General features: G+C 50.0%; 5 protein-coding genes across 9 annotated transcripts; 4 read left to right on the top strand and 1 right to left on the bottom strand.

Annotated features, from left to right (window-relative positions):
- Window positions 1–515: 515 nt before the first annotated feature.
- Window positions 516–7593, top strand: LOC120680819 (lysine-specific histone demethylase 1 homolog 3). 3 transcript variants are annotated; one of them, XM_039962373.1, is made up of 4 exons: window positions 516–1165; window positions 1689–1922; window positions 3060–6136; window positions 6398–7593. In XM_039962373.1, exons 3-4 carry the CDS (start codon window positions 4504–4506, stop codon window positions 7189–7191), a joined length of 2427 nt encoding a protein of 808 aa, XP_039818307.1. In that variant the 5' UTR covers window positions 516–1165; window positions 1689–1922; window positions 3060–4503; the 3' UTR covers window positions 7192–7593. The 3 variants fall into 3 exon arrangements, with proteins under 3 accessions (XP_039818307.1, XP_039818308.1, XP_039818309.1); XM_039962374.1 differs by having other exon boundaries at window positions 520–1165; window positions 1233–1922; window positions 6398–7547; XM_039962375.1 differs by having other exon boundaries at window positions 560–1165; window positions 1689–6136; window positions 6398–7532.
- On the top strand, window positions 530–7469 carry LOC120680820 (putative alpha-L-fucosidase 1). Its single transcript, XM_039962376.1, has 4 exons — window positions 530–1165; window positions 1689–1922; window positions 3060–6136; window positions 6398–7469. Exons 1-3 carry the CDS (start codon window positions 549–551, stop codon window positions 3823–3825), a joined length of 1617 nt encoding a protein of 538 aa, XP_039818310.1. The 5' UTR covers window positions 530–548; the 3' UTR covers window positions 3826–6136; window positions 6398–7469.
- Window positions 7594–7971: 378 nt separating the features above from the next.
- Window positions 7972–10147, bottom strand: LOC120683316 (thioredoxin-like 3-3). Of its 2 annotated transcripts, none has more exons than XM_039965388.1 (4): window positions 9917–10147; window positions 9115–9314; window positions 8859–8884; window positions 7972–8365 (listed from the first exon to the last, which is right to left on the bottom strand). In XM_039965388.1, the coding sequence occupies exons 2-4, from the start codon at window positions 9271–9273 to the stop codon at window positions 8146–8148; spliced, it is 405 nt and encodes a 134-aa protein (XP_039821322.1). In that variant the 5' UTR covers window positions 9274–9314; window positions 9917–10147; the 3' UTR covers window positions 7972–8145. The 2 variants fall into 2 exon arrangements, with proteins under 2 accessions (XP_039821322.1, XP_039821323.1); XM_039965389.1 differs by lacking the exon at window positions 9917–10147 and adding an exon at window positions 9382–9858.
- Window positions 10148–19159: 9012 nt separating this feature from the next.
- LOC120682543 (cytochrome P450 86A2-like) lies at window positions 19160–21336 on the top strand. The gene has a single exon (XM_039964498.1). The coding sequence runs from the start codon at window positions 19276–19278 to the stop codon at window positions 20890–20892; it is 1617 nt and encodes a 538-aa protein (XP_039820432.1). The 5' UTR covers window positions 19160–19275; the 3' UTR covers window positions 20893–21336.
- Window positions 21337–22318: 982 nt separating this feature from the next.
- On the top strand, window positions 22319–23917 carry LOC120680709. Of its 2 annotated transcripts, XM_039962225.1 has the most exons (3): window positions 22319–22590; window positions 23281–23451; window positions 23571–23917. In XM_039962225.1, the coding sequence occupies exons 1-3, from the start codon at window positions 22369–22371 to the stop codon at window positions 23889–23891; spliced, it is 714 nt and encodes a 237-aa protein (XP_039818159.1). In that variant the 5' UTR covers window positions 22319–22368; the 3' UTR covers window positions 23892–23917. The 2 variants fall into 2 exon arrangements, with proteins under 2 accessions (XP_039818159.1, XP_039818160.1); XM_039962226.1 differs by having other exon boundaries at window positions 23281–23770.
- The last annotated feature ends 557 nt before the right edge of the window (window positions 23918–24474 follow it).

Raw genomic sequence — 24474 nt, 5'->3', positions numbered from 1 at the left:
CAAGAACCACCCGGCTTCTACTCCAGTAGCACTCGAGCAGGAGCGGAGCCAGAAATTTATTTTTTTATTATTAGAGGGGACCAATCATACTAATTTATATAAAAATTTAATTAAATTTTAAATGTTCAATGTAAATTTAGCAAGGCAGCCGCTGCACTCGAGAGTAGACCTGGGCATGGGTCACCCGACCCGAACGACCCGACCCAACCCGCCCGAAAAAAACCCGACCCGAGCTACGTGGCGGGTGGGCGCGGGCCGTATTTTTTGACCCGCAACAATCAACGGGCCGGGATTTTTGACCAAAAACCCGACCCAAATGCCAAAAAACCCGACCCAACCCGAAAAAAACCCGACCCGACACGCCCGCGCAGAGTGCACGGGCCAACCCGACCCGACCCGGTGATAGGTACGGGTCGGGCGCGAGCCGTCCTATACGATCCAAACCCGACCCGACCCGAACCCGACCCGACCCGACGTTTGCCTATATCTACTCCAGAGTCGAGAGGCTCCCAGGCGAACAACGGCGATGGCAAGAGACACGACAGAAAATGGCAGAGCCACCAAACTCCTTGAGTCAACTGCTCAGCTCTGAAGCCACACGGCACGCCCCTTCCTTTCTAACGAAAATGGCAGCACTTCTTCCTGTGCTGCTCGCCCACCTGCTCCTCCTCTGCGCCCATGGCGCCACGGCCTCAGCGGCCGCGACGCCGCCGCCCCTACCGATCCTGCCGGTCCCGTCCTACGCGCAGCTCCGGTGGCAGCTCTCGGAGATGGCGCTCTTCCTCCACTTCGGGCCCAACACCTTCACGGACTCCGAGTGGGGCAGCGGCCACGCCGACCCCTCCGTATTCGCCCCCTCGGCGCTCGACGCGGGCCAGTGGGCGCGCGTCGCGGCACGGGGCGGGTTCGGCCGCCTCGTGCTCACGGCCAAGCACCACGACGGCTTCTGCCTCTGGCCGTCCGCGCTGACCAATTACTCGGTGGCCGCCTCGCCGTGGCGGGCCGGCGCCGGGGACGTCGTCGCCGAGCTCGCCGCCGCTACGCGCGCCGAGGGGATCGGGATGGGGCTGTACCTCTCGCCGTGGGACCGCCACGAGCCGGTGTACGGGGACACCATCGCGTACAATGAGCACTACATGGGCCAGATGACGGAACTGCTTACCAGGTGTGCTAATTCTTGCCTTTGAACAGCGAGATGATTGCTGTTATGGTTGTCATTGGGGCTTTTGCAGGTAAAGGTCTGAATTTTGCGAAGCAGGTGGCGTAAAGCTTGATGGTTATGGTTGTGGACTGGAAACCAAAAATAAACTAAAACCAGCGGTCCATTTTCGGCTGCATAACTTTGCAATGGCAGCTGACTAGTTTACTTGATGGCATCTTCGATTCAGGAATTATCAGTGATTAATTATCGTGCCAGATGCTAAGATGAGACTTCAATTTTGTGTCAATTTCTTGTGGCTAAAGTCTGTTGCGCTTTATTTCTATGATAGAATACATAGTCCTTCCTGTTTAGTTCTTAACTGAATGCATCACTTCGAATTATGGGAGATATAAAAGTAAAATTCGAGTACATTGCAGATTCCACAGTATTTAGGTAGCATTCATGTGTTTTCTACTAATCATAATGCAGAACTGGACACTCAGTTATGTATCAGGATAGTGTAAAGATTGTGCTTTTAAATATGCAGGTATGGAGATGTTGAGGAAGTTTGGCTGGATGGTGCAAAGGGTGACGCAAAGAAGATGAATTACATGTTTAATGCCTGGTTTGCACTTATACATCAGCTACAACAAAGGGTAGTTATCTTCTCAGATGCTGGGCCAGACACTAGATGGGTTGGAGATGAGGCTGGGGTTGCAGGTTATACTTGCTGGTCTCCCTTTAACAAGAGCTCCGTGACAATTGGGCACACCATTGACGAGTAAGTAATACAATGACTGGTTACTTTTTTGTGTGATGTTATTTCTAAGATTAGCATCACGCAAGCTATACTATCAACCTCTGTCGAGATTCTAGCATGGATGAGATCCCTAGCTAAAAGCTGTACTAGGAATTTCAAAATAATTTTATCTCATTTGTGGATTTTGGATTTCTTTGCATATTTGTGAATTGGTATTAAGAAGGATAAATAGGGCCTATATGATGCTCCTATTCACTAGGAGATGATCTTTATGTGTTTAGAAGACATGGCATTTTAGTTTGACACAGTGAATATTTCAGTTATAACAGCATATTTATTTGGAGTGGGACAGCTTTTCAGTTTTTTTTTTATAACAAGCTGTTGCTTTGAACCCACTCCAAAGGTAAACTACAATATTACATTTTGGATGGGATCAGACCTCTAACCTTCACTTTGAAGCATGGTTACAATTCTGTCTTCTCCGATTGCAAATGATGACTTTTTCGAGCAAGTATCCTTGCAGAAGTAGGTAATCACAATATTATGTGTAAATAAAATTGTAGTATTCTTCTATTTGAAGGAAGGATGATGCTTATGGCCATCATTACTTTATAGTGTGCACTTTTATAGAGCAGTATTTAGAGATGGCTGTGTGTCAGAAACTTTCTACTCCAATGTCTGTACCAAATTATAGGCCGTTTTGGCTTCTCTAAATGCATAATTTTTACTATGTATCTAGACATAGCATATATCCAGGTGCATCACAAAACCTATGTAATTAAAAAAAAGGCAAAATGACTTATAATTTGGGATGGAAGAAGTATAATTGTATGGATTAATTTAGTCGTAGAATATTGGTCCTCATTGAAACTTTACTTAAAACCCTTCATTAGTATAGTTCGGTATAGCAAAATTGGGCTTGACAACCTGTATTAATGTGCATATTTCTAGAATTGATACCATTGACATCTCATACAATAACTCAGAAACTTCACAGTATTCTACATTTGCTCATGATTGATGAAAGCGAAGGTCATCTGTTAATATCTCTCCAGAGATATCCGATAAAACTGAAACGATTCGGAGATGGTTTGTTATTAATGAGCGTCCTGCTGTTTATTCAGTAGACTTACTAAAAAATGCTAACTGCGTTGCCAGATACCAACGCAGTGGGGATCCTTTTGGGCAAGACTGGGTTCCTGCAGAATGTGATGTCTCCATCAGGCCAGGTTGGTTCTGGCATGCCTCAGAGAAACCAAAAAATGCAACAAGTCTGCTTGACATATACTACAAATCAGTTGGTAGAAATTGTCTCCTCATTTTGAATGTCCCTCCCAATTCATCTGGCCTCATTTCCGATGAAGACATGCAAGTCCTTCAGGAATTCACCGAGATTCGGCATAAAATTTTCTCTCAGAACTTTGCTGCCAATGCCACTGTCACAGCAAACAGTGTTCGTGGTGGGCAGGATAATCTGCAGTTTGCACCCTCCAATGTGCTCGAAAACAGCATATACTCCTATTGGGCTCCACAGGAAGGGCAATCCAGTTGGGAAATGTTCTTCGACCTTGGGAAATCTACTTCCTTCAATGTGCTCCAGCTCCAGGAGCCTATACAGCTGGGACAGCGTGTTATCAAGTTTCATGTGGATATCCTCATAGATGAACTGTGGCAAACAATTGTTGCAGCCACGACAATTGGGTACAAGCGGCTGCTGAAATTCCCAGTTACTGAATCTCAATACCTGAAGCTATGTATCATTAGTGCACGCGCAGATCCACTGATCTCATTCTTCGGTGTCTTCATGGATTCTTTTTCAGACAGTTATAACTTAGAGAGTCACTACAAGCGAACAAATAGCAGTGAAGTTATAATGCTGACGACAGGCGATGCAGCTGGCAACAGGAGTACTGCCACCATGTAGTTGCCGGGTGTACTGCTGCCATGTAAAAATCCCCGGTCCATTCACCATGCTAGAATCACTTGCATGTTGATTTGTTCTTTATAATTCTATATGTTCATTGGACTGAAGAAGGCCATTTAATAGTGAGCAATGTGTACATATCTCTACTTCTCTAGTTTGCCTTCCCAAAGCAACTTGGAATAAGAGCTCCACTTTCTCCAACCATACATGGTTTTATTCCCCCAAACTGGTTGTTGTAAACTGTGATTGAAACATGTGATCAGAAACTTCTTCTGCACCAGTTTCTGTTTGAATGATGCTAGCCGGAACCAGGTACTCCAATGACATGAATGATGCTACCAGGAACCAGGACCTGAGCAGCAACGCGGCGGAGGGAGGTGAGGCGCGGGTCAGCCGAGACGAGCGACGGTCGGGCGGAGGGAGGCAGCGTGGCCGGCGTGCGCCCAGTGCCGCGCAGGTAAGCAGGCAAGGAGGAGGACGCGATGAATAGAAAAATAGATAGATAGATGAACCTTCTTGTAAGGCGTAACTGGTCCTTTACGTATCCTTGGGCTGAAGGCGGAAAAGGAAACGCTATGAGCCTGTGGCCCCCCACCCGTGCTCCACCTGCAGCCTGCAGGCACCGCGGTCGAGCACTCTGCCGCCGCCGCCGCCCCTCGCCGCACTCTGCCGGCGACCATGTCGGACCAGGCGCCACCTTACGCGCCTCTCCCCCTCGTCTCCTCCCTTCCCGCAGATCCTAACTCCACCCCGACGCCGAACCCCACCCTTGTCCTCCCCAATCCTGCCTTCCCCAACAAGCGCAAGCGCACCGGATTCCGCCGCAAGGTCCCCTCTGGGTCCCCGGCCGCCCCCGCGGCCTCTCCCGCGGCGCCCTCCCAGCCGCCACCCCCTGCTTCCGCTGCCGACGACATCATAGTGATCAACCGGGAGCCTACCGCGGAGGCCGTCACCGCGCTCACCGCGGGCTTCCCGGCGGACTCTCTCACCGACGAGGAGATCGAGGCTGGCGTGGTCTCCGACGTGGGCGGCATCGAGCAGGTCAACTACATCCTCATCCGCAACCACCTCCTCTGCCGGTGGCGCGAGACCTACAACTCCTGGCTCGCCAAGGAGCCCTTCGCGACGCTCATCCCTCCCCATTGCGAGCACCTCCTGAACGCCGCCTACTCCTTCCTTGTGTCCCACAGCTACGTTAACTTCGGTGTCGCGCCGGCCATCAAGGAGCGCATCCCCAAGGAGCCCACGAGGCCTACCACCATCGTCGTCATTGGAGCAGGCCTTGCCGGGCTCGCCGCGGCACGGCAGCTTGTGGCGTTCGGGTTTAAGGTTATAGTCTTGGAGGGCCGCAAGCGCTGCGGTGGCCGTGTGTACACGAAGAAGATGGAAGGCAGTGGGCGTTCAGCTGCTGGTGATCTTGGGGGCAGCGTGCTTACCGGGACGTTTGGCAACCCACTGGGAATTGTGGCGAAGCAGCTCGGCTTGCCAATGCACAAGATTAGGGACAAGTGCCCACTCTACCGTCCGGATGGATCACCAGTCGACCCGGAGGTGGATAAGAAAGTAGAGATTACATTTAACAAGCTTCTTGATAAGTCAAGCAACCTGCGGTCATCCATGGGGGAGGTGGCAGTAGATGTTTCGCTCGGGGCTGCTCTTGAGACATTACGCCAGACAGACGGAGGCATATCCACACAGGAGGAGAAGAACTTGTTCAATTGGCATCTAGCAAATCTCGAGTATGCCAATGCGGGATTGTTGTCGAAGTTGAGCCTTGCGTTCTGGGACCAGGATGATCCCTATGACATGGGTGGGGATCACTGCTTCTTGCCTGGTGGCAATGGGAGACTTGTGCAAGCCCTGGCAGAGAATGTGCCGATTGTTTACGAGAGGACGGTGCACACTGTACGATATGGAGGGGATGGGGTGCAGGTGGTTGTCAATGGAGGGCAGGTGTATGAAGGGGACATGGCGCTGTGCACAGTTCCACTTGGGGTTCTGAAAAATGGAGGCATCAAGTTTGTACCTGAGTTGCCACAGAGGAAGCTTGATAGTATTAAGAGGCTTGGATTCGGGTTATTGAACAAGGTAGCCATGCTGTTTCCGCATGTTTTCTGGAGCACTGACCTTGATACATTTGGGCATCTGGTTGAAGATCCAAGGCGACGTGGGGAGTTCTTTCTGTTCTATAGCTATGCGACAGTGGCTAGTGGCCCATTGTTGATGGCCTTGGTTGCTGGTGAAGCTGCTCACAATTTTGAAACCACACCGCCAACTGATGCTGTCAGCTCAGTTCTTCAGATACTACGAGGTGAGAATATAATTTCTACAATCAAAGTTTGATTTTCCAAAAAAATAAATAAAATCAAACCTTGCGTCATTATAGAAGCGACTCTGCATAATGTAGTATTTTAACACCTCTCACTAAACCAGGAGTTACTTTCAAAACTTGGTCTTTATTCTATTCAGTTCCAGTATCCTGAAGTATATACAGTTATGTCCGTGTCATATAACTGGATAGACTGCTTAAACTCCTGGATTTTCCTCTAAAATATGCACCTTGTGTCCACAGGTATCTATGAACCACAAGGGATTGAGGTTCCAGATCCTCTACAGAGTGTTTGCACTAGATGGGGCACTGACTCCTTCAGTCTAGGTTCATATTCTCATGTTGCTGTCGGAGCATCTGGAGATGACTATGACATATTAGCTGAAAGTGTTGGTGATGGACGACTTTTCTTTGCTGGCGAGGCTACCACGAGACGTTACCCAGCAACAATGCATGGTGCTTTTATCAGTGGTTTGCGGGAGGCTGCTAATATCACACTCCATGCCAATGCCCGAGTAGCGAAGACAAAAGTGGACAGAAGCTCGTCAACAAACACACAGGCTTGTGCTACTATACTAACGGACTTGTTTAGGCAACCGGATTTGGAGTTTGGGAGCTTCTCTGTTATTTTCGGAGGAAAAGCTTCCAACCCAAAATCCCCAGCTATTCTAAAGGTGGAATTAGGTGGCCAGCGAAAGAAGAATGCAACTGAAGGTGCGAAGACAGAACAGAACCACTCAAACAAATTGTTGTTCCAGCAGCTCCAGTCACATTTTAACCAGCAACAACAACTTTATGTTTACACATTGCTATCACGACAGCAAGCTATGGAGTTAAGAGAAGTTAGAGGAGGTGATGACATGAGGTTGCATTACCTCTGTGAAAAAATGGGGGTGAAATTAGTTGGCAGGAAAGGCCTCGGTCCTGGTGCCGATGCAGTGATTGCATCCATTAAGGCAGAACGTAACAGGAGTCGAGCTAAACCTGGCCCGTCAAAGCTGAAGAAATCAATGAAGCCTAATGTTGTTGCGTCATGATCACTGACTGCTGATTTCTTGTGGGGCCTGACTGCCAATAGTTGATAACTTGATATTTACCAGGCAACGAATGTGTTCATTTGGATGGAGCATCCGCTCCTGCTGAATTTGTCTCAAGCCAACTTGCATCGAATATTTGGCAATTGCTTGAGGTTAAAGTAATTTTGAACGATACCTCTTAGATTCCAGTGATTTTCCATTTTTTTTTTCAGAGAGGCTGTTGTGATGTTGCATCTGAAATCTGCGGATTCTGCAAAGCTTATTTGTTGGTGGTGTAACCTCTAATTGTTGAAGGAGCTTGTATGTGGATGTCCTTCTGTAATCTCAAATTGGAAGAGAAATGTAGCTGGTGTAAATGTTTTTTTTAAGAAAAATGGATGAGAAATGTGACTTTTCTTGGAATTTTTGCCCCTATATTTTTCTCTATGCTCAAATGAGATACCATGGAAACAATTAGTTGAGGTCGTTTCTTTCTTGTATGTTTACTGCTTCATGAATCATGCAGTTACTTCGCAACATTTGACCGAGTGATGAGTTAAGTTCGTTCTGAAATGGAAAAAGTGGTGACTGATTAATTTAAGCCGTAGCGCCCTGGTAAATAATTGAACTGCATGTGTCTCAGACACCTGATCAATCCAGTCTCCACGACAAGCTGAGTTATCTGCGCATTACCGTCAGACATCAGTCATCATTCAACGCATCGAAATATGTTTGTTTTTTTAGAAGCTCGTTTCTTGATTGTTCACTTGAACAGTTGAACTCCAGCAAAAGCATGAGAGCTAGACAGGAACAGCAGTCATATATGCAGCATAGCATAAATATTAAGACAAAGCTCTCCAACTGTGTTTGGCAATAGAACTATGTTACTAGTTACAGGAATAGGAAAAATACAAGTAACATTCAGCATAAACGGTTCATGAAAACAGTGGCAACAGAAGCCAGTGCAAATAACCATCAAGAATGCAACCATAGCCGATCATGTAATCTCTCTTCTCCTGTGCCAAGCATCTCATCGACCCTTTCTCCATCTCGATAAAAATGGAAGGTTGGGGTGTAGCGTATGCTTTGTGTTGTTTCAGGGCACTCATCAATATCTGCATAGATGAACTTCAGATTCTTGAACTCATTGCTGAACTTGCAGAAGGTTGGAAGAATCTGACTGCAGACACGACACCTACATACAAGGCAGAAATCAGTTTGGTTAGTCACACAGAGCAAGGGTGAGCAAGCAAATGGTATATACGGTTACTGGTATATAATTAGCTTTGTAAGTTTGTGTTGATAGAGCCAAATAGTTAAACAATTCTTATTTGACTTGGTAGATAGCATAGGGGATGGCAGAAGTTTAGGAACAAATCAAGCATTTGACATATTTAAATTGTATCCACCAAAGTAATCAGCTCTGAAGATGTTATATACTATATACATCCTGAAATTACAACACCAAATAACTTCAATGCACGAAGATTGACAGCAAACCAGTGAGAGGTGTGGTGTCCTACAATCAACTCACATGGGCATAGTACTACCATTTATAACACAATCAAATTCGAGAAAAGAAGAATGATAATAACAAATGCCAAATGGTATGCGTCTGCAGTGTATGCATCTTCAATTCCTGAGTTAAGTCCTATGGGAAAAAAAACATAGCAAGAGCAGAAACATACCATGAGGCACCATAGTTGATCACAGCCTGCAAAATAAAATGACAAAGAGATTTAATCAAAATTAACTACTTAAGAATAAAATTTCATGGACTAACTGATAGTTCATCTGTGTTCTAAGAACACTGCACACACTGTTTTCCCTTTCACTCTTTATTCCCTTGTCGATTAGAAGTGAATTTTACAATAAAATGGATCTGGAGACCGTTTGGTCCATCTGGTGATTCAGTCGTGATTGTAAAGGAGCAATTGAACTTACAGGGGACTTGGAGGATTTGAGCGAATCGAGCATCTGCCTCAGCTGTTGGTCGTTGCCAGCACTGTGAAGGTTGCCGTGGGAACCGCCTTGTAGTGGCAGGCCCGTTCCTTCCAGTCCTGTCCTCTTGGCATCATGCTTCCCGTTCGCTCCCTCCGCCATATTCCGGCTCACCGTTGCTTATTCCTCCTGAAACCCTGCAACTGCAACCCAAGGCAACATGAAGATAGATCCATCTTTAGATTCGGAGGAAAGTAGAATGGAACTGACCTAGACAGATACAAGTGGAGATGAGAGGTCAGAGAAGGGGAACCGGCAGCCAGCGAACGGAGCCGGGCAGGTGGTGGACCAAGATTTTTAACCTAGCGTATGCCTAGCCTACTCTCCAATATGCAATTCGTTATAATCCAATACACAATTCGGTAACACAATTAGAAATTTCCCAGCAATTTGGTATAGAAAATAAACAATAGTACTATAATATATGTAAAAGGTCTAATAATACCTTAAATTCAACAAATAAGTTTGAAAGGCAATGTGATGTCTTAAATTTTGATGCATCAACTTTCTGACAACAGTAGAAAAAATGGCATATTAAGCCCTTATTTCTAGCTAAGCTATAAATATCAATCGGAGCTACCATTTCTTCGACACAGAATAGTGCCGATCCCAATAAGTCCAACTAGAGCACAACGTACCGATGAACAGATGAAGCTAAATCGTATACAGGCGCCAAATTAAGGGAATCAAACGAAGCCAACCAAAAAATTGTAATACGGAAGGAGTACGAGTATAGCAGTAGTACCAGCGGTAGCCGCGCGGGGCGCCGGGTGGCCCAGGCGCACAGAGGGGGGGGGGGCCACCGGAGGGCGGCAGCCCGCTCGGCCACGGGTCGGCGGCAGCCCGCTCGGCCGCCGTTGGCACAACGACTGCGCTCGGGCCTGGGGCGCTGTGGGGCTGGGGCCGGGGGCGGCTTCGCGCAGCCTGGAGACTGGAGATGATGGCGTGCCGTGGGTGGAGCTCGAGAATGGTAACGGTGTCGGGCGTGGATGACGGCGCGCGGAGAAGGTAGGAGGATGGCAAGTCTGGGCCTTCTCTTGGGCCGGACTAGTAAAATATTCCCCGAATCCAATGTAGATATAGGCCTACTGGGAGTCCGAGACTATCCTCCAGGCGGGCCTATGTGGGCAGTCAAGCAGCCAGCAGGCAAGAACCGGCTTTCCAATCGTATGTAAAATTTGAGCTTACACAGAAAAATATTAGCGATAATGTTAAAGATCAGGCGGATCGGACACCCTTTCCATCCTTCCATTCTTCTCCCTCCCGTTCTTCTCGGACCAGATGGATCGGGCTTAACATGCCGAGCACAGTGACGGAGTTAAGAATTTGTGGCTGATTATGTCAAATATAAAAAAATCGAAGCTAATACACAATATAATGGATCATAAATTATAAGGGTCATAGCAAATCCATAATAATAACCGAAGTACAAGTTCTGAATATGAGTAATTAAAAAATATTACAAAATAGTAAAGGATACTACAATATAACCCTACGATCATTCTTCTTCATCTACATTAGAAAAATTAAGAACACAATCGAAAGAATTAGAAAAGGAAATCTTGTATAGTTCACTAATGAGTGAATGGATGTGGATCTAGGGTGTTCATCTTACCTTGCTGGGCTGCTGACTTGCTTGAATTGAAGGGCTGAGGCGGAGGCGTGGAGCACTGGTCACTGGAGCAGTACTCGGCACCGCTGGGGCCGGGGCGCTGCGCTGCCGCGCTAGTGCCTGGTGCAGGCTGCCGCCTGCAAGGGCGCTTGCTGCCCCTGGATGCCTGGCTGTGGTACTCGCCTGCTGGGGCTGGGGCGCTGCGCTGGGTCTGTTTGGATAGGACCCTGGGTGATTTGCCTGGGCAGTCAAGCTGCCTGAGACCTCCCTGTGATCGATTGCAATATTGCCTGGTCAGGCAGACCTTGATTCCAGGTGATGTTTGGTTGAGGCCCTGAAGAAAAGCCTGAGTAGATAAAAGTGCCAGGCAGCATTTGGTTTATGAGTTGCCTGAGATTACAATCACCATTTCATTAGAGGTGTGGTGAGGTTACCCTGAGATGAAGGATATCTGTTGCAAGATAGTTCTAGCTAATATTTGAATCATTTTAATTCACAAGTTTGACAAAAAGGCCAAAATGAATATTCAAGTGGTGATCGAAACAGAGCATCCATTTCATAGGCTAATAAGAAGTTTATAATTACATTACACTAGATGTCTCAGTCCACATTTTGAGAATATATTACAAATAGATAACTCTACGAGGCCAAAGAACATGCCCCCAAAAGTTAGAAGTTTCCTATCCAGCTTCAAGCACAAATAAGTTTGTGGTACCATGCATGATTATACCAGTTACCTAACTGGTAGTTAGTAATTGTTTAAACACTAGGAGTGTAGCAATTGCATGACCAAAAGGGTGCAACAAACAGACCCCATCATCTAGTCAAAAGTCTTGTAATTCACATAGCAATTTAGTGGTTCCCTGCAGGATCATCACCAGATAAATACTTGTACACCCAACGCTCAAGATATTCTTGGCCCATACTGATAAGGAAACTACGATTAACTTGAAACTCTGGCTTGCAAAGGTGCATCCCTACTGCGATCCTGTCATTTGGTGCTAGTGCAATGTTTTTCAGCATGTCCCAGAGAGGTTTATTTGGGTCTTGTGGAGCAGAAACTTGCACGGGGTTTTCAAGGGTCCTTTGGATTCCCTTCAAAGTGCTGGTAAGCACCACATCCATATCATCATTGTTGTCAGCTGATACAACATTTGCTTTTGACTTCTTCTTAGCCAATTTTGTTAGCCAATTTAGAATTTTTTTTCTAAATTGTTGCATTTTAACCAGCCACTAGGACGTGATGCTAACCTTCAGGCATCGGGATTCCATTTGATCTCTTAAGGTCAGCCTTTAGTACTACAGAGTCATGTGTTGAGCCCTCCCATCCAGCAAGGACATAGGTAAACCGCAAATCGAAGTCTATAGCTGCAAGCACATTTTGAGTCGGATAGGACTTACGACCTCTAAACCTGTTACTTATATTTTCAGGGACAAATGCAGGGATGTGGGTGCCGTCAATAGCCCCAATGCAGTCCTATAATGTAAGGGGATTTTAATTAGTCCAATAAACTTGTCATGATAAATAAAAATGTTGAATGCATGTTTCAATATATACCTGAAAGTATGGGTAGAACCGACCGGGGTTATTTGTTATCTTTGCATGAGTCTCTATTGACCTAAGACTAATCATATATCTTTGGCAAGATAACACAGAGCCCTCAAGACCTCACTGAAATACCGACTAACAGTCTCACCAGATCTCTTGAAATAAAATCCAATCACACAATTTCTCAAGTTGTGTCCGACTGTGTGTGTGCAGGAACATAGCTAATTGCTCTTCAACCGAGACATGAATTGTATCTCGTAGTAGTCCAGCATCACGTAAATGAGAGGAAAGCTTCCAGAATACATCTTTCCTCATTTGCAGTTGACTTATGCAATTTGTATCAGTTCCATTACACAACTCATCGAGACGTGTTTGTCTCACCAAATCTCTGCTCACAAATGGCCCATATTTTCTTGACAACCTTCTATGGCGACGACACCTATGTCGACGCCACTGGATAATAGCCACAACAATGGCTAGGACACCTAACATTCTAGCTCGTTGAACAATGCAACCAGGACTAAGTTCGAGATCCATCTGAGCACCACTAGCAAGACGATCGGCGGTAACTTTGGAGCTTGTCTCAACAGGGATTAGCTTGGTGGCAACCAAGTGAACCTCGGGATAAAAATCACCGTGTCAATTTTGTCTACTCTTCTCGGTGGTTTGCATTCTCCAAATCACAAGCCTTGTATTTACACTCATCTATATCTTGTGCTTGTGTAGTTGCTCTCTAGTGTAACTAGTTAGCTTGTGTAGCTTAATTAGTTGCTCTTGCTTAGATTGTGTAGCTAAGCAAGTTGAGCTCTTGGATTTGGATTGTGTATCCTTGTCCTTGAGCATCTAGTGAGCTTAGGTTTGGCTTTGTGCTTTTGCTCATTAGAATTGTGTAGGAGCTCCCCCGATTTGTGAAGTACTAGTGCTTAGACTTGTGTAGCTTGGCATTAGAATTGTTAGGAGAGCTCTTGCTAGCTTGGCACTTCATTTGCTTTGTGTAGGATCTTTTTGGAGGTGCCTTAGAGTCATAGTTAGAGGGGTGAAGTCTTGGCTAAGCGAATAGTTTTAATTCCGCATAAGTTTCGGTTAGCCGGCGCAATTAATTTTAGAAAGGACTATTCACCCCCTCTAGTCCGCCATCTCGACCCTACATATGTGTGGGATGGAGTGGAGTAGTATGGCATGGCAAGGGGTGACACCCTCCTTATATAGGCACACATACCCTCTTGGATGAGTGACACATGTCACACTCTAGGAAGTTCCCTACAAATATCTATTTCTAGAAAATTCTAAAATTTACCATGACAAGAAAATATCCAAGCTTCATATCTTCTTATGATTCTTGTGGAACATTCTAGAACCTTGTCATGGTGAACAAAATTATGCCATGGTTTACCCTTATTGTTATTTTAATAGAACTTTCTAGAAGTTTGCATTGTATATTTCAACACTCCCCCTCAATAGTGATGAAAACTGGGATGTTACACCCCACCCTCGCCATCGCCGGAGGGGCTCGCCAGATGTCCGCGCGGCCCCTAGGACGGCGGCGGCGGGGCCAATCGCTGAGGCAGCCACTGCATTCACCGAATCTGAGCGGGAGCGGTGTGCGGCGGCGGTGGTGGCGTGGTGCGGGCCTTCCGTGGGCGGGATCCGGCCGTGCGTGGCGCCGAAGGCCTGGGGGCCGCAAGACGATGGTAGCCTGAGGCCGCGCGGCGTGGGCCGGCCGAGCGCCCTGGCGCGCGCGGGGTCGGCTTACGGCTGCAGCAGGTGCAGATCCGGCGGCTCTCGGCTACACGGCAACGGCCTCGGCGTGGGGCGAGGTGCCCATGCGCGGCGGCGGCACTGACCAATGGTGGCTCACGCGTGGCGGCGGCAACGACGGACGACGTCGGCGCTTGTTTGGGTGCTGGAGGTTGAGCTCCCGCCCGGCGGGGAGGGAGCGCTTGGCGGCCTCGGGGTCTCCCTCGCGCGCACGGCCCGTTACGGCGGGGTGTGCGGAGCCCCTGCTGCGGTGGTGGAGGACAGCAGCGCGTGATCGGGGAGGAGGATGTTGCGGGATCCCTCGTGTCGCCGCTGTGCGCAGCGTCGCGTGGCGCCGTCATGTTGCTGCGCGGCGCGAGGAGGCGGCGGTGGCCGTGTTGCTCACAAGGCTCCTGGATGGCGCAGCAGAGGCGGAGGTTTGGCAACGGTATGGTGCGTGGAGGCGCGGCGGCGGCGGCGCCTCGGATATGTTGCTGTGGCTATGGTCCGGGAGTGCCAAGCCATGAGCGTGTAGCGAGGGGTTGATGCTCCGGGCGAAAGTCTTTGCCGGCGTTCCTGCTGGCACAGATGACGGCGGCGCCTCTGGGCGTCGTTTTCCCTGTTGGGGGCGTCATCTTGGAGCTACCCCTTGTCTGCACGGGGCTCTGGGTGAAAACCCTGTCCAGATTCTGGACGAGCGACGACAGCGCCTTGGCGTCGTGACCTCCTTGGAGGCATTGTCTCTAGAGACCCATTTAGGCTAGTGGCATTCCTGGTCCATTGCTTGGGCGGCAACAGATGGGGTTGGCATCTCTGCTGCGTGGCAAGGTGAATGGGTGTTGCTGAGCCCTCGTGGTGGTGTTCGCAGCTTTAGTGGCAGTCGATGGTTGTCGTTGTGGCTGCATGCAACGGATCGCGGCGGCTGGCATTGCGTGGCAACTGTCAGTGTGGCATGGGACGACGTCAAAGGACGGCGCTTGCGGCATCGACACCAGGGGACGACTTGGCTTGCAGCGGACCGCGACGGGTTGTTTAGCTTGGCTGAGCTATCCGGTGCGTTACATCGTCGGAAGACGGCGCAAGCGACATCTTCGGCTTGCGGCCATGGTGATGGAAATTATGTTTCGCAGGTAAAGCAAGGAGATGAGGTCGGCCTGTGGTGGCGGCTCGGCGTTGTTGGAGACCCGGGGATGTGGGGCAATTTTGCTCTTCGCCTCTGATGGTGACAAAAGAAACGGAACCGTGGCGTGGAGTATTGTGGCGGGTGTGGCGAGGCCCCCACGCGTGGTGATTCTTCGAGGCGATGAGAGTGAGGTCCAACGGCGGATGCGGCGAGGCCCCCGCGCGTTGTGTTTCGTGGTAGCGGCTGCGAGGCAGCCTATGAGAGGCCCGGTTTCGGTGGTTTCACTCCGTCAGGTGGAGGGTGCTGTTGCAGCGGTATGGCGGCAGAGGTTCTCGTATGGCGGTGGTCTTCCTGGTGCAATACCGTCTGCCACTTTCGGTTCCCTGTCAATGCATGGTCACATCTGAAGGTTCTCGGCAACTACACGAGTGTGGATGTTTGGTGGGTGTCGGGAAAAACTTCGGTTTTGCTGCATTTGTCGTGCGGTGCTTTTTCGATCGGCCTCAGTTGTCTCGTGCAGATGAGTTGTGCGGCTTGCGTCGATGTCCCAATCCGACCAGCCTGAGTTATTGAGTAGAGTTGAGTTTGGCGCGTGTTGATGTCTCAGTCCAACCAGCCGGTGTGTTATTTGTTTCCTTTCTCTTTTTTCTTTGTGCCTGGTTATGACCTCCCAGTGACATAACCTTGTATTTCTCTGCTATATCAATAGAAACGCACTCGTCGAGTGTTGTTCGTTCAAAAATATATATATATATATGTCAAGTTTTCTAACAAGGGCGAAAAGATGGAGGAAAAAAACAACAGCATTTTGCCATTTTCCTAATTTCCTCAGTCAATATCGTTCATGTTTGGAGGGAGCGGAAGCGGAAGCGCAGGCATGCTTGGAGGGTATTCGACTTGCTGCACAGTGGGCCCAAGAGCCCATCATCGTAGAGACGGACTGTGCTAGAATTGTTCAAGCAATGGAAGCCCAAGAGGATCATTCCACACTCAGCTTCGTCATAGCTGAGGCCATGTCCCAAGCCCGGTTGCTAGTTGATTGGCGTGTTGCCAAGGTAAAGAGAGAGTGTAATTTAGTTGCTCATGAGTTAGCTCATTTAGCTCGGAGAAATACTCACACAACAGTGTGGATAGGTCAAGCACCTGCGTGCGTACATGATCTTATAAAAAACGAATGTAATTCTCCGTCCTAATCAATAAAGCTCTCTTTTACCCGAAAAAAAATATCGTTCATGTTCCTGTCGACATAAGCACACAGTTGAGCTAGTCGCTTCCTTTCTCTCTACATGGCCACCATGTCATTCGATCTGTCCGGAATCCGAATAAATGGAGATGGCTAAGTGAGCAACGAATCCCGAAGAATTCTCATCAAATCACTGTTCGTCGATGTAACCGTTTGCGACGGGAGTCACGTTGCGGCTGCGATGGTGCGCTCCCGCGGTAGAACGACGAGCTCGTTGGCGCCTTGGCGGCAGGTGGCTAGAGAACCACCATGGATCCATGGCCGGCGCCATGGCGATTAGCAAAGCGGGTTAGCTCCAAGAGTCCAGACGCAGCGAGCGGCAGGCGGAACCCCAGCGGTGACTTTCAGATTCGTCCAAAGTAGTACAGCAGAACTTCCAATCCAAACGGTGAGAAATAAAAGGCTTTCCATGGAACGCGATTCCTACACTTTTCTTCCGTTTTTTTTTTCTCTTCAATCCAAACGCGTTATGTGTTTCCTTGTTATACGCTACCAATTTATATACTCCTATTGGCATCGCAAAAAAAAAAACTCCTGGTTTGGAGGAGTTAAATAAAGGTACACGTCATTCTGCACCATCCAACGTCACGTGTTACTACTATATGAGTACTATTGGCAACGTCAAAGATATATATTTTTTTTTTGAAACAAACGTCAAAGATATTACCTATAGACACATTGCTGATTCTTTAGACTTTTTGGTTAGATGCTACCGATTCAGCGGCTGTCAAAACAGATCAGAGATCGTCAGATAAAAATTCGACGAAAACAATCACATGTCTGTTGCTAGACCGGTACTCCGGACTCCGGTCCTGTAAAGTGGACTATGACTCGTTACTCGGCGATGACGCGGAGGTTTTCTTCTGTACCCGCTCCCGGTCGAGACAGGGGCACGTGAAAGAAGTAACCGCCTTGCCGCAACGGTAGCCCCCGTGGACTTCGTTGGATCGCGGAAGCCGCGAACGGAGCTGTCCATGGCTCAGACAACAGCAAGGGCTAGGACGTACACATGCAGCACAGCAGGGCGGAGCACAACCGAGATCCATTCCAAGCAAGGTTTGGTGCTCGGAAAGACCCCAGTCACCCAACAAACACCGGCCCTGCCCTTTTTAATCCGCAAGCTCGGCGGGCGGGCAAGGTTGGGTGACCCAACCCAACCCCTCCAAAGTCCAAACCCGCGGTGAACCAAGGCGCACCCTGTTTCGCTCACGCGCCCGTCTCCGGCACGGCAACGGCAGCCCGGCGGCGGCGGCAGCGCTCCTCCCGCCGCTTCGTCAAACCCACCTCCATCTGATCCGACGGAGCGCAGACCGTCCGGAAAAACAGTTGGCCAGCTTTCACTCCCCACGCGGGCGCCCGCCACCCTTCTCTACCTGCCGCTTGACATCTGTGCCGGCGTCACCCCCCTGGCAACGTCTCGTCCCGTTTCGCGGCCTCGCCGGTCGCCCGCCGCGGCGGCCGCGCCGCGCGTACGCACGTACGCCTTCACCAAATTTAGATAGGCGGCGGGTCGCATCGCATGGCATCTTCCCCCCGTCTCGCACGTTTCCGATGGCTTCCGGGCTCGTGACATTGCACGGTTCGGGCAAAGACGGACAGGGTCCGCGGCGCCGTCCTGGACGCATTTGGTAGGAGCGGGCGGCGGGTAGCGTGCCGACGGGCGACGACCAGCGCGGCGATGGCGTCCCCGGTGCTGCTACGGGATTCGCGCTGGTATTCAATGGCGCCCGTCGCGGGCATTGCATTGAAGGGGCTCCCCCACAAGCAGGGTTTCATTTACCGAACGGACCGGCCAAACCGCCGGGGTCCGGTACCGATATACCGGTCCAGTTTGGCCGGAAACCGGTCGGTACCGGTCGAACTCAAATTTAAATTCAAAAAACTCAGTTCAACTGGTTCGTACCGGTATACCGGCCGGTTTGACCGGTTTGAATTCAAATTCTAATTTAAAATCGCATGTGTAACCGTTTTGGAACGGTATACCGGCCGGTTTGACCGGTTTACCAAGTGGGCCTTAATGGGCCATCTCATTTTTTTCCTTTTCTTTTTTGGTTTAACTTTAAATGTCCGAAAAGTATGTTAAACGAACGAATTTTTGAGAAAATTTGCCACCATTAGGTTCGTCGCACCTTTAAGTATTTTTAGGAATTTTTTAAGAAATTTTCATTTTTTTGAATTCAAATTTGAATTGGGCCGGTTTGGTACCGGCCCAAATCGGAACCGGACCGGTTCCCACCGGTTTTGTAAACCCTGCCCACAAGTAGGTGGGTGCGGAGGCGCGCCGGGCGGGGAGCTCCAGCTGCCCGCCGGCCGCACGCGGCGCGCTCGCGTTGCGTTGGGTTCGCCGCGGGCCCGCTCGACCAACCAACGGCCCCTGACGGCAATTTATGGGGGGTTTTCCGTTCCGGTCGCCACCGCCACCGCCACCCCGGCCCGACTCGACCCGGCAGCCAGCCAGCCAGCCGCAGCGCAACCCGAGCCTTTCCCTTCCTCTACACGTACAGTACGCTCCTGCCACGCAGGGCCCAACTCCGGGCCAGGCCACTCCGGCGCACGGGGCGGGATCTACCACCGTCCACGGGCTCTGACAAGGGGCGCTAGCTAGCTGGAGAGGCGTTTTCAATTCGAGCGGGGGCAGCCACGTATTCATTGCCCGCCCGCCGGCTTGAATCGCTGCCCGTTCCGGCGCCGCGACCTGCGACGGCTATATAACCTCGCGCCCCCCCAGCACGTCGTCGCAGACCCGGCACTCCCACTCGCTGCGGTCCATGTGACCTCACTTACCTCACCTGTCAGACCAGCTATAGCTTTTGCTTTGCCTACCCCTGCCGGGATCGGAGATGGAGGCGGCGGCGTGGTGGGCGGCGGCCGCGGCAGCCGTGGCCGTGTACATGGCGTGGTTCTGGCGGATGTCGCGCGGGCTCAGCGGGCCGCGGGTGTGGCCGCTGGTCGGCAGCCTCCCGGGGCTGGTGCGGCACGCGGAGGACATGCACGAGTGGATCGCCGCCAACCTGCGCCGGGCCGGGGGCACGTACCGGACCTGCATCTTCGCCGTGCCCGGGGTGGCGCGCCGGGGCGGCCTGGTCACCGTCACCTGCGACCCCCGGAACCTGGAGCACGTCCTCAAGGCGCGCTTCGACAACTACCCCAAGGGCCCCTTCTGGCACGCCGTGTTCGGGGACCTGCTGGGCGACGGCATCTTCAACTCCGACGGGGAGACGTGGGTGGCGCAGCGCAAGACGGCCGCGCTCGAGTTCACCACCCGCACCCTGCGCACCGCCATGTCGCGCTGGGTCTCGCGCTCCATCCACGGCCGCCTGCTGCCCATCCTGGGCGACGCCGCCGCCGACGGCGCGGCCGTCGACCTCCAGGACCTCCTGCTCCGCCTCACCTTCGACAACATCTGCGGCCTCGCGTTCGGCAAGGACCCCGAGACGCTCGCCAGGGGCCTGCCGGAGAACGACTTCGCCTCGGCCTTCGACCGCGCCACGGAGGCCACGCTCAACCGCTTCATCTTCCCCGAGTGCGTGTGGCGCTGCAAGAAGTGGCTGGGCCTCGGCATGGAGACCACGCTGGCGCGCAGCGTCCGCCACGTCGACCGCTACCTCTCCGCCGTCATCAAGGCGCGCAAGCTCGAGCTCACCGCCGGCAGGAAGGGCGACGACACGCCACACGACGACCTCCTCTCGCGCTTCATGCGCAAGGGGACCTACTCCGACGAGTCGCTGCAGCACGTGGCGCTCAACTTCATCCTCGCCGGCCGCGACACCTCCTCGGTGGCGCTCTCCTGGTTCTTCTGGCTCGTCTCCACGCACCCCGCCGTGGAGCGCAAGGTCGTGCGCGAGCTCTGCGCCGTCCTGGCCGCGTCCCGCGGCGTCGACGACCCGGCATTGTGGCTCGCCGCGCCCTTTGACTTCGAGGAGCTCGACCGCCTCGTCTACCTCAAGGCCGCGCTCTCGGAGACACTTCGCCTGTACCCGTCCGTGCCCGAGGACTCCAAGCACGTGGTCGCCGACGACGTCCTCCCGGACGGCACCTTCGTGCCGGCCGGTTCGTCGGTCACCTACTCCATCTACTCCGCGGGGCGCATGAAGACGGTGTGGGGCGAGGACTGCCTCGAGTTCCGCCCTGAGCGCTGGCTGTCGGCCGACGGCACCAGGTTCGAGCCGCACGACTCGTACAGGTTCGTGGCCTTCAACGCCGGCCCGCGGATATGCCTGGGCAAGGACCTCGCGTACTTGCAGATGAAGAACATCGCCGGGAGCGTGCTCCTCCGCCACCGCCTCGCCGTCGCACCGGGCCACCGCGTGGAGCAGAAGATGTCGCTCACCCTGTTCATGAAGCACGGGCTCCGGATGGAGGTGCGCCCGCGCGACCTCGCACCCTTCGTCGACGAGCTCCGCGGCGCGGGGGCGGAGTACGACGCGGCGGCCAGGGCCACCGCGGCCTGCGCGTAGAAAGATCGGTCGACGGATCACCCCGCCGGCGACCGCATGCGCCGATGATCGTGCCCGCGGGCTGAGAAGGAAGGAACAGTTGGGAAGGGAAAAAAGACAAATCAAAAGTTATGTAGATAGACAGCAAGTAATTAATGGGTTGGTGAGCTATATTAGTCCATTTGGAACAAAAATGATTGTGTAAAAAAGTCCATATCATTTTGATTTGGATTGAAGAAACAAAAAAAGAAGAAGAAGAAGCCCGGAGAGCAATAATCTCTGATGTAATCTGAAGCGGCGGCGGATGCGCCAAATTCGTTTGGGCGGTTCGTGTTAATGGGCCGCCAAAACTGGTGTTGCTTGTTAATCGACCAGTTCCTATACTTCCTAATGAGATGCGACGGGCACTTGGCTCCAGCGTTTGTCTTGTTGATAGCAACTGAAGTGGGATGTGCCGTGTGTCCTCCCGACTGCCTCATGAATGAATGGAGCGCACCTGTTTCTTTCCATCAGAGGATCGTTTAAGAATTATACATTTCCATCGCGGACAGACTGCTCGTCCATCCCCATTTGATCGTCTGAATCGGAACGGATCGGCGCTTCAATGCTCTGCTGGTTGCGCCGTTTTCTCTGATGAGAAGGAGCTGTCTCTGCGTGCGCGCGCCTCCAACGGCTACTGGCTCGCGGAAAGCCGGTGGTGATGATGATGATGATGCCGACTCTCCTAGGACAGTAGGGAGTGTGTACTGGTACTCGAGCAGTCAAGCTATGAATTATCACCCACCGTTTTGTGCACTACGTGACCATTGATAATCATTGGTGTACTACATAAGGTATTGCTAGATATAGTTTGCCGTGTTTTCCCTAAGTTACAAGCATCTGGTAATGGTGCATTTGGAGTTGGACGCCCTCCCTACCTAAATTTGTGCGCTCAACAAACGACCTCCGTGGCAAGGTCCACGCAAAAAAGGCGAATCTACCGATCGACTTTCCTTCGATGACTTGGAATTTTCTTCCATCCTGATTTTCAAACTTGGAAGGGAAACCGAAATCTCCGATATGAAAAATTTCAAGTGCAGCAAATGATATATCGAGTGAAATTCAAATGTCAAGCATGCTTATTTATCATTCCTATGTGAGAGCAACTACAGTAACATGGCCCCCTTGGCCTTTGCCATCCCGTAGGAATTTAATTGCATCAACAAATTTCTCACGAACGAGCAAATAAGTTGAGAGGCTAGCATAAAAGACATATTGTCCCATTCCCATTTTACTCAGCCCTGTTCGTCGGTGCGGTAACATCGGTTACCAGCCCGCACCAAATCCGTGCGGACCCATCGTTTCGGTCTCCAGCCCGGGTTGGAGCCCGGACCACCGTGGACCCATGCGACGGAAAACCGGTCTGCTGGTTTACAGTTACAGGTCCAGGCCGTGAAAACCACCGAGACCAGTATAGATCGAAACAAAAACGAAGGGCGGCGGCAGCCGCTGAGACGGATGGGGGCGGTGGCCGCTGAGACGGGCGGCCGGCGGCGACGGCCGGCGGCCAGGACGAAGATGCCACGCGACAGCCTTGCTCAAGGTCTCGAGGCGGAGGCTACGCTCGCGGCCGAGGTAGCATGGAAACTGAGGGAAGCTGTCGCATCCATGGCTGCTGGGTCATTGGACATGGATGTGGATTCGCCACCACATCTTTCCATAGAGACCCTTGCTAATCAGGTTTCCCTTCTATCCTTCTTCTATCGGTTGTTCCATTATTCTTTTCCTAGATTGTATTCAGCCATGAACCCTAGCTTAGATTGAGATTAGGTTTAGTTTGCCAAGAAAGGGATGGGTGCAAGATTCATCCATAGAAATAATAATCTGTTCTCAGTTCTTGTTTGGAATTGGGGTGTGGAAATTCCAGAACTGTATCTTTGAAGAATCGATAGGCAGATCTTGGTACTTCACAACAATTTTAAAAGTTGACTTACATCTTTGGATGGAAATGCTTCAACTCCATTGCTCGCATGGGAATTATCTCGTCAAGTACTGATGTTTTCCCAATAACCTGACCAAGCAAGCAAAAAATCATTATGACATTTACTGGGAGTGAAACTCAGGAATTATTAGAGCTTATTATAACAACAACTGTAGCGCATGATCTTTTGGTGGTCAAGTAGGTGTTATATGCATGCTACCTATAGCAACATCTCTGAGCGCTTCAATTCGCAACCACATTTCTTACATTTACAGCACCAAACCATGGAATCTGTGATGAGGTAACTTATAGTGAGGTAACTTATATGTACTTATCAGACAATCAAAATATACAGAGTTCATAGTGAGCTTTATAATTTATAACTGTCTCAGTCCATATTTAGTTGAACCATAGCTTTATAATTATAATGCTGATTATAATTATTTCAGGTTATATTGGATGGTGAAGAAGAACATTCTTTGGAAGTACCTGCTGCTGCAAATCCCCTAGAAGATAGCAGCGACAGAATGAATAGGTTAATTGTTATGCAAAAAAGGTTATTGGAAGCACAGAAGCGAAAGAGATCAATTTCATCGGTTCACACATCAAATTCTGTACATGTAAGCTTTTTTATACCAATCTGAATTTAGAGTAGCACAAACATTCAGTTAGATTAGTATTGCAGCTGGATAATCAGTTTACTACAATATCTTATTTATTACTCCTATTATTCCTGCAGTTGGATACTCAGTTAACTAGCTCTCCCACTCGAATCTCTCCAGTTCAGAAAAGAACTAAAAGAGTTGGTTCTAAAAAATCACTAGTTTGGAAGCATTTTGGTATAGGATTGAGGGGACAAGATCCTGTTGCAGTGTGCAAATATTGTGGACAAATATATGCATGTGATAGATCCACTCATGGAACTAGCACCTTATGGTACCATCTAAGATCCTTATGCCCAAAAGAGCCACTCAAGGGTCAGGACATGCAAAAGGAAGGGCCAAGCGACACCCAAACAATCTTACTGTCGGTACACTCTGTGACAGAACCGCCAAGTTAAATGGCTTAATTAAGCGTAATGGCCATCATTTGAATGCATCAGGCGCATTAGCTTAATTAAGTGTAACCTGACAGCCTGTTTCCAACCCACAGACCGATCGAAACACACCAGAAGTCTCGCGCGACGGCGAGCACAGACGGTACCAGCATGATACAATTTTACAAGATAGTAAACAATATTAAGGTATTTACAAAATGACTTTTACAAATTAAAGTTCATATAATAGATAACAGCAGCGGTAGAGAGAGTCTAACCTGAGGAAGATTTTCATTAGAAACCAACTGAAATAAATTGAAATAAAACAATAACTACGGAGACGTGAAGATGTCACATCGAGCCCACCGATGTGAATCCGGGTTAGTTCCTATACCTGAAACAGGGTAAACAACAAACCCTGAGTATACTAATACTCAGCAAGACTTACCCGACTAAGGGTATACATAGCCCATTATCTAGACATGCAAGGTTTTCTGGCTGTGGATTATTTGCAGAAAAGCGTCTAAGGGTGGATCCTTACTTTCCATATTTTAGCTCACATTCTATATAAATTAATATCCTCTAGGCATTTGCAGAACCCTTTCTA

This window comes from Panicum virgatum, chromosome 7N, assembly GCF_016808335.1.
Source record: "Panicum virgatum strain AP13 chromosome 7N, P.virgatum_v5, whole genome shotgun sequence".
NCBI lineage: Eukaryota > Viridiplantae > Streptophyta > Magnoliopsida > Poales > Poaceae > Panicum > Panicum virgatum.
Note: the sequence above shows the minus strand (reverse complement) of the source record. Positions and strands in the feature narration are given on the sequence as shown.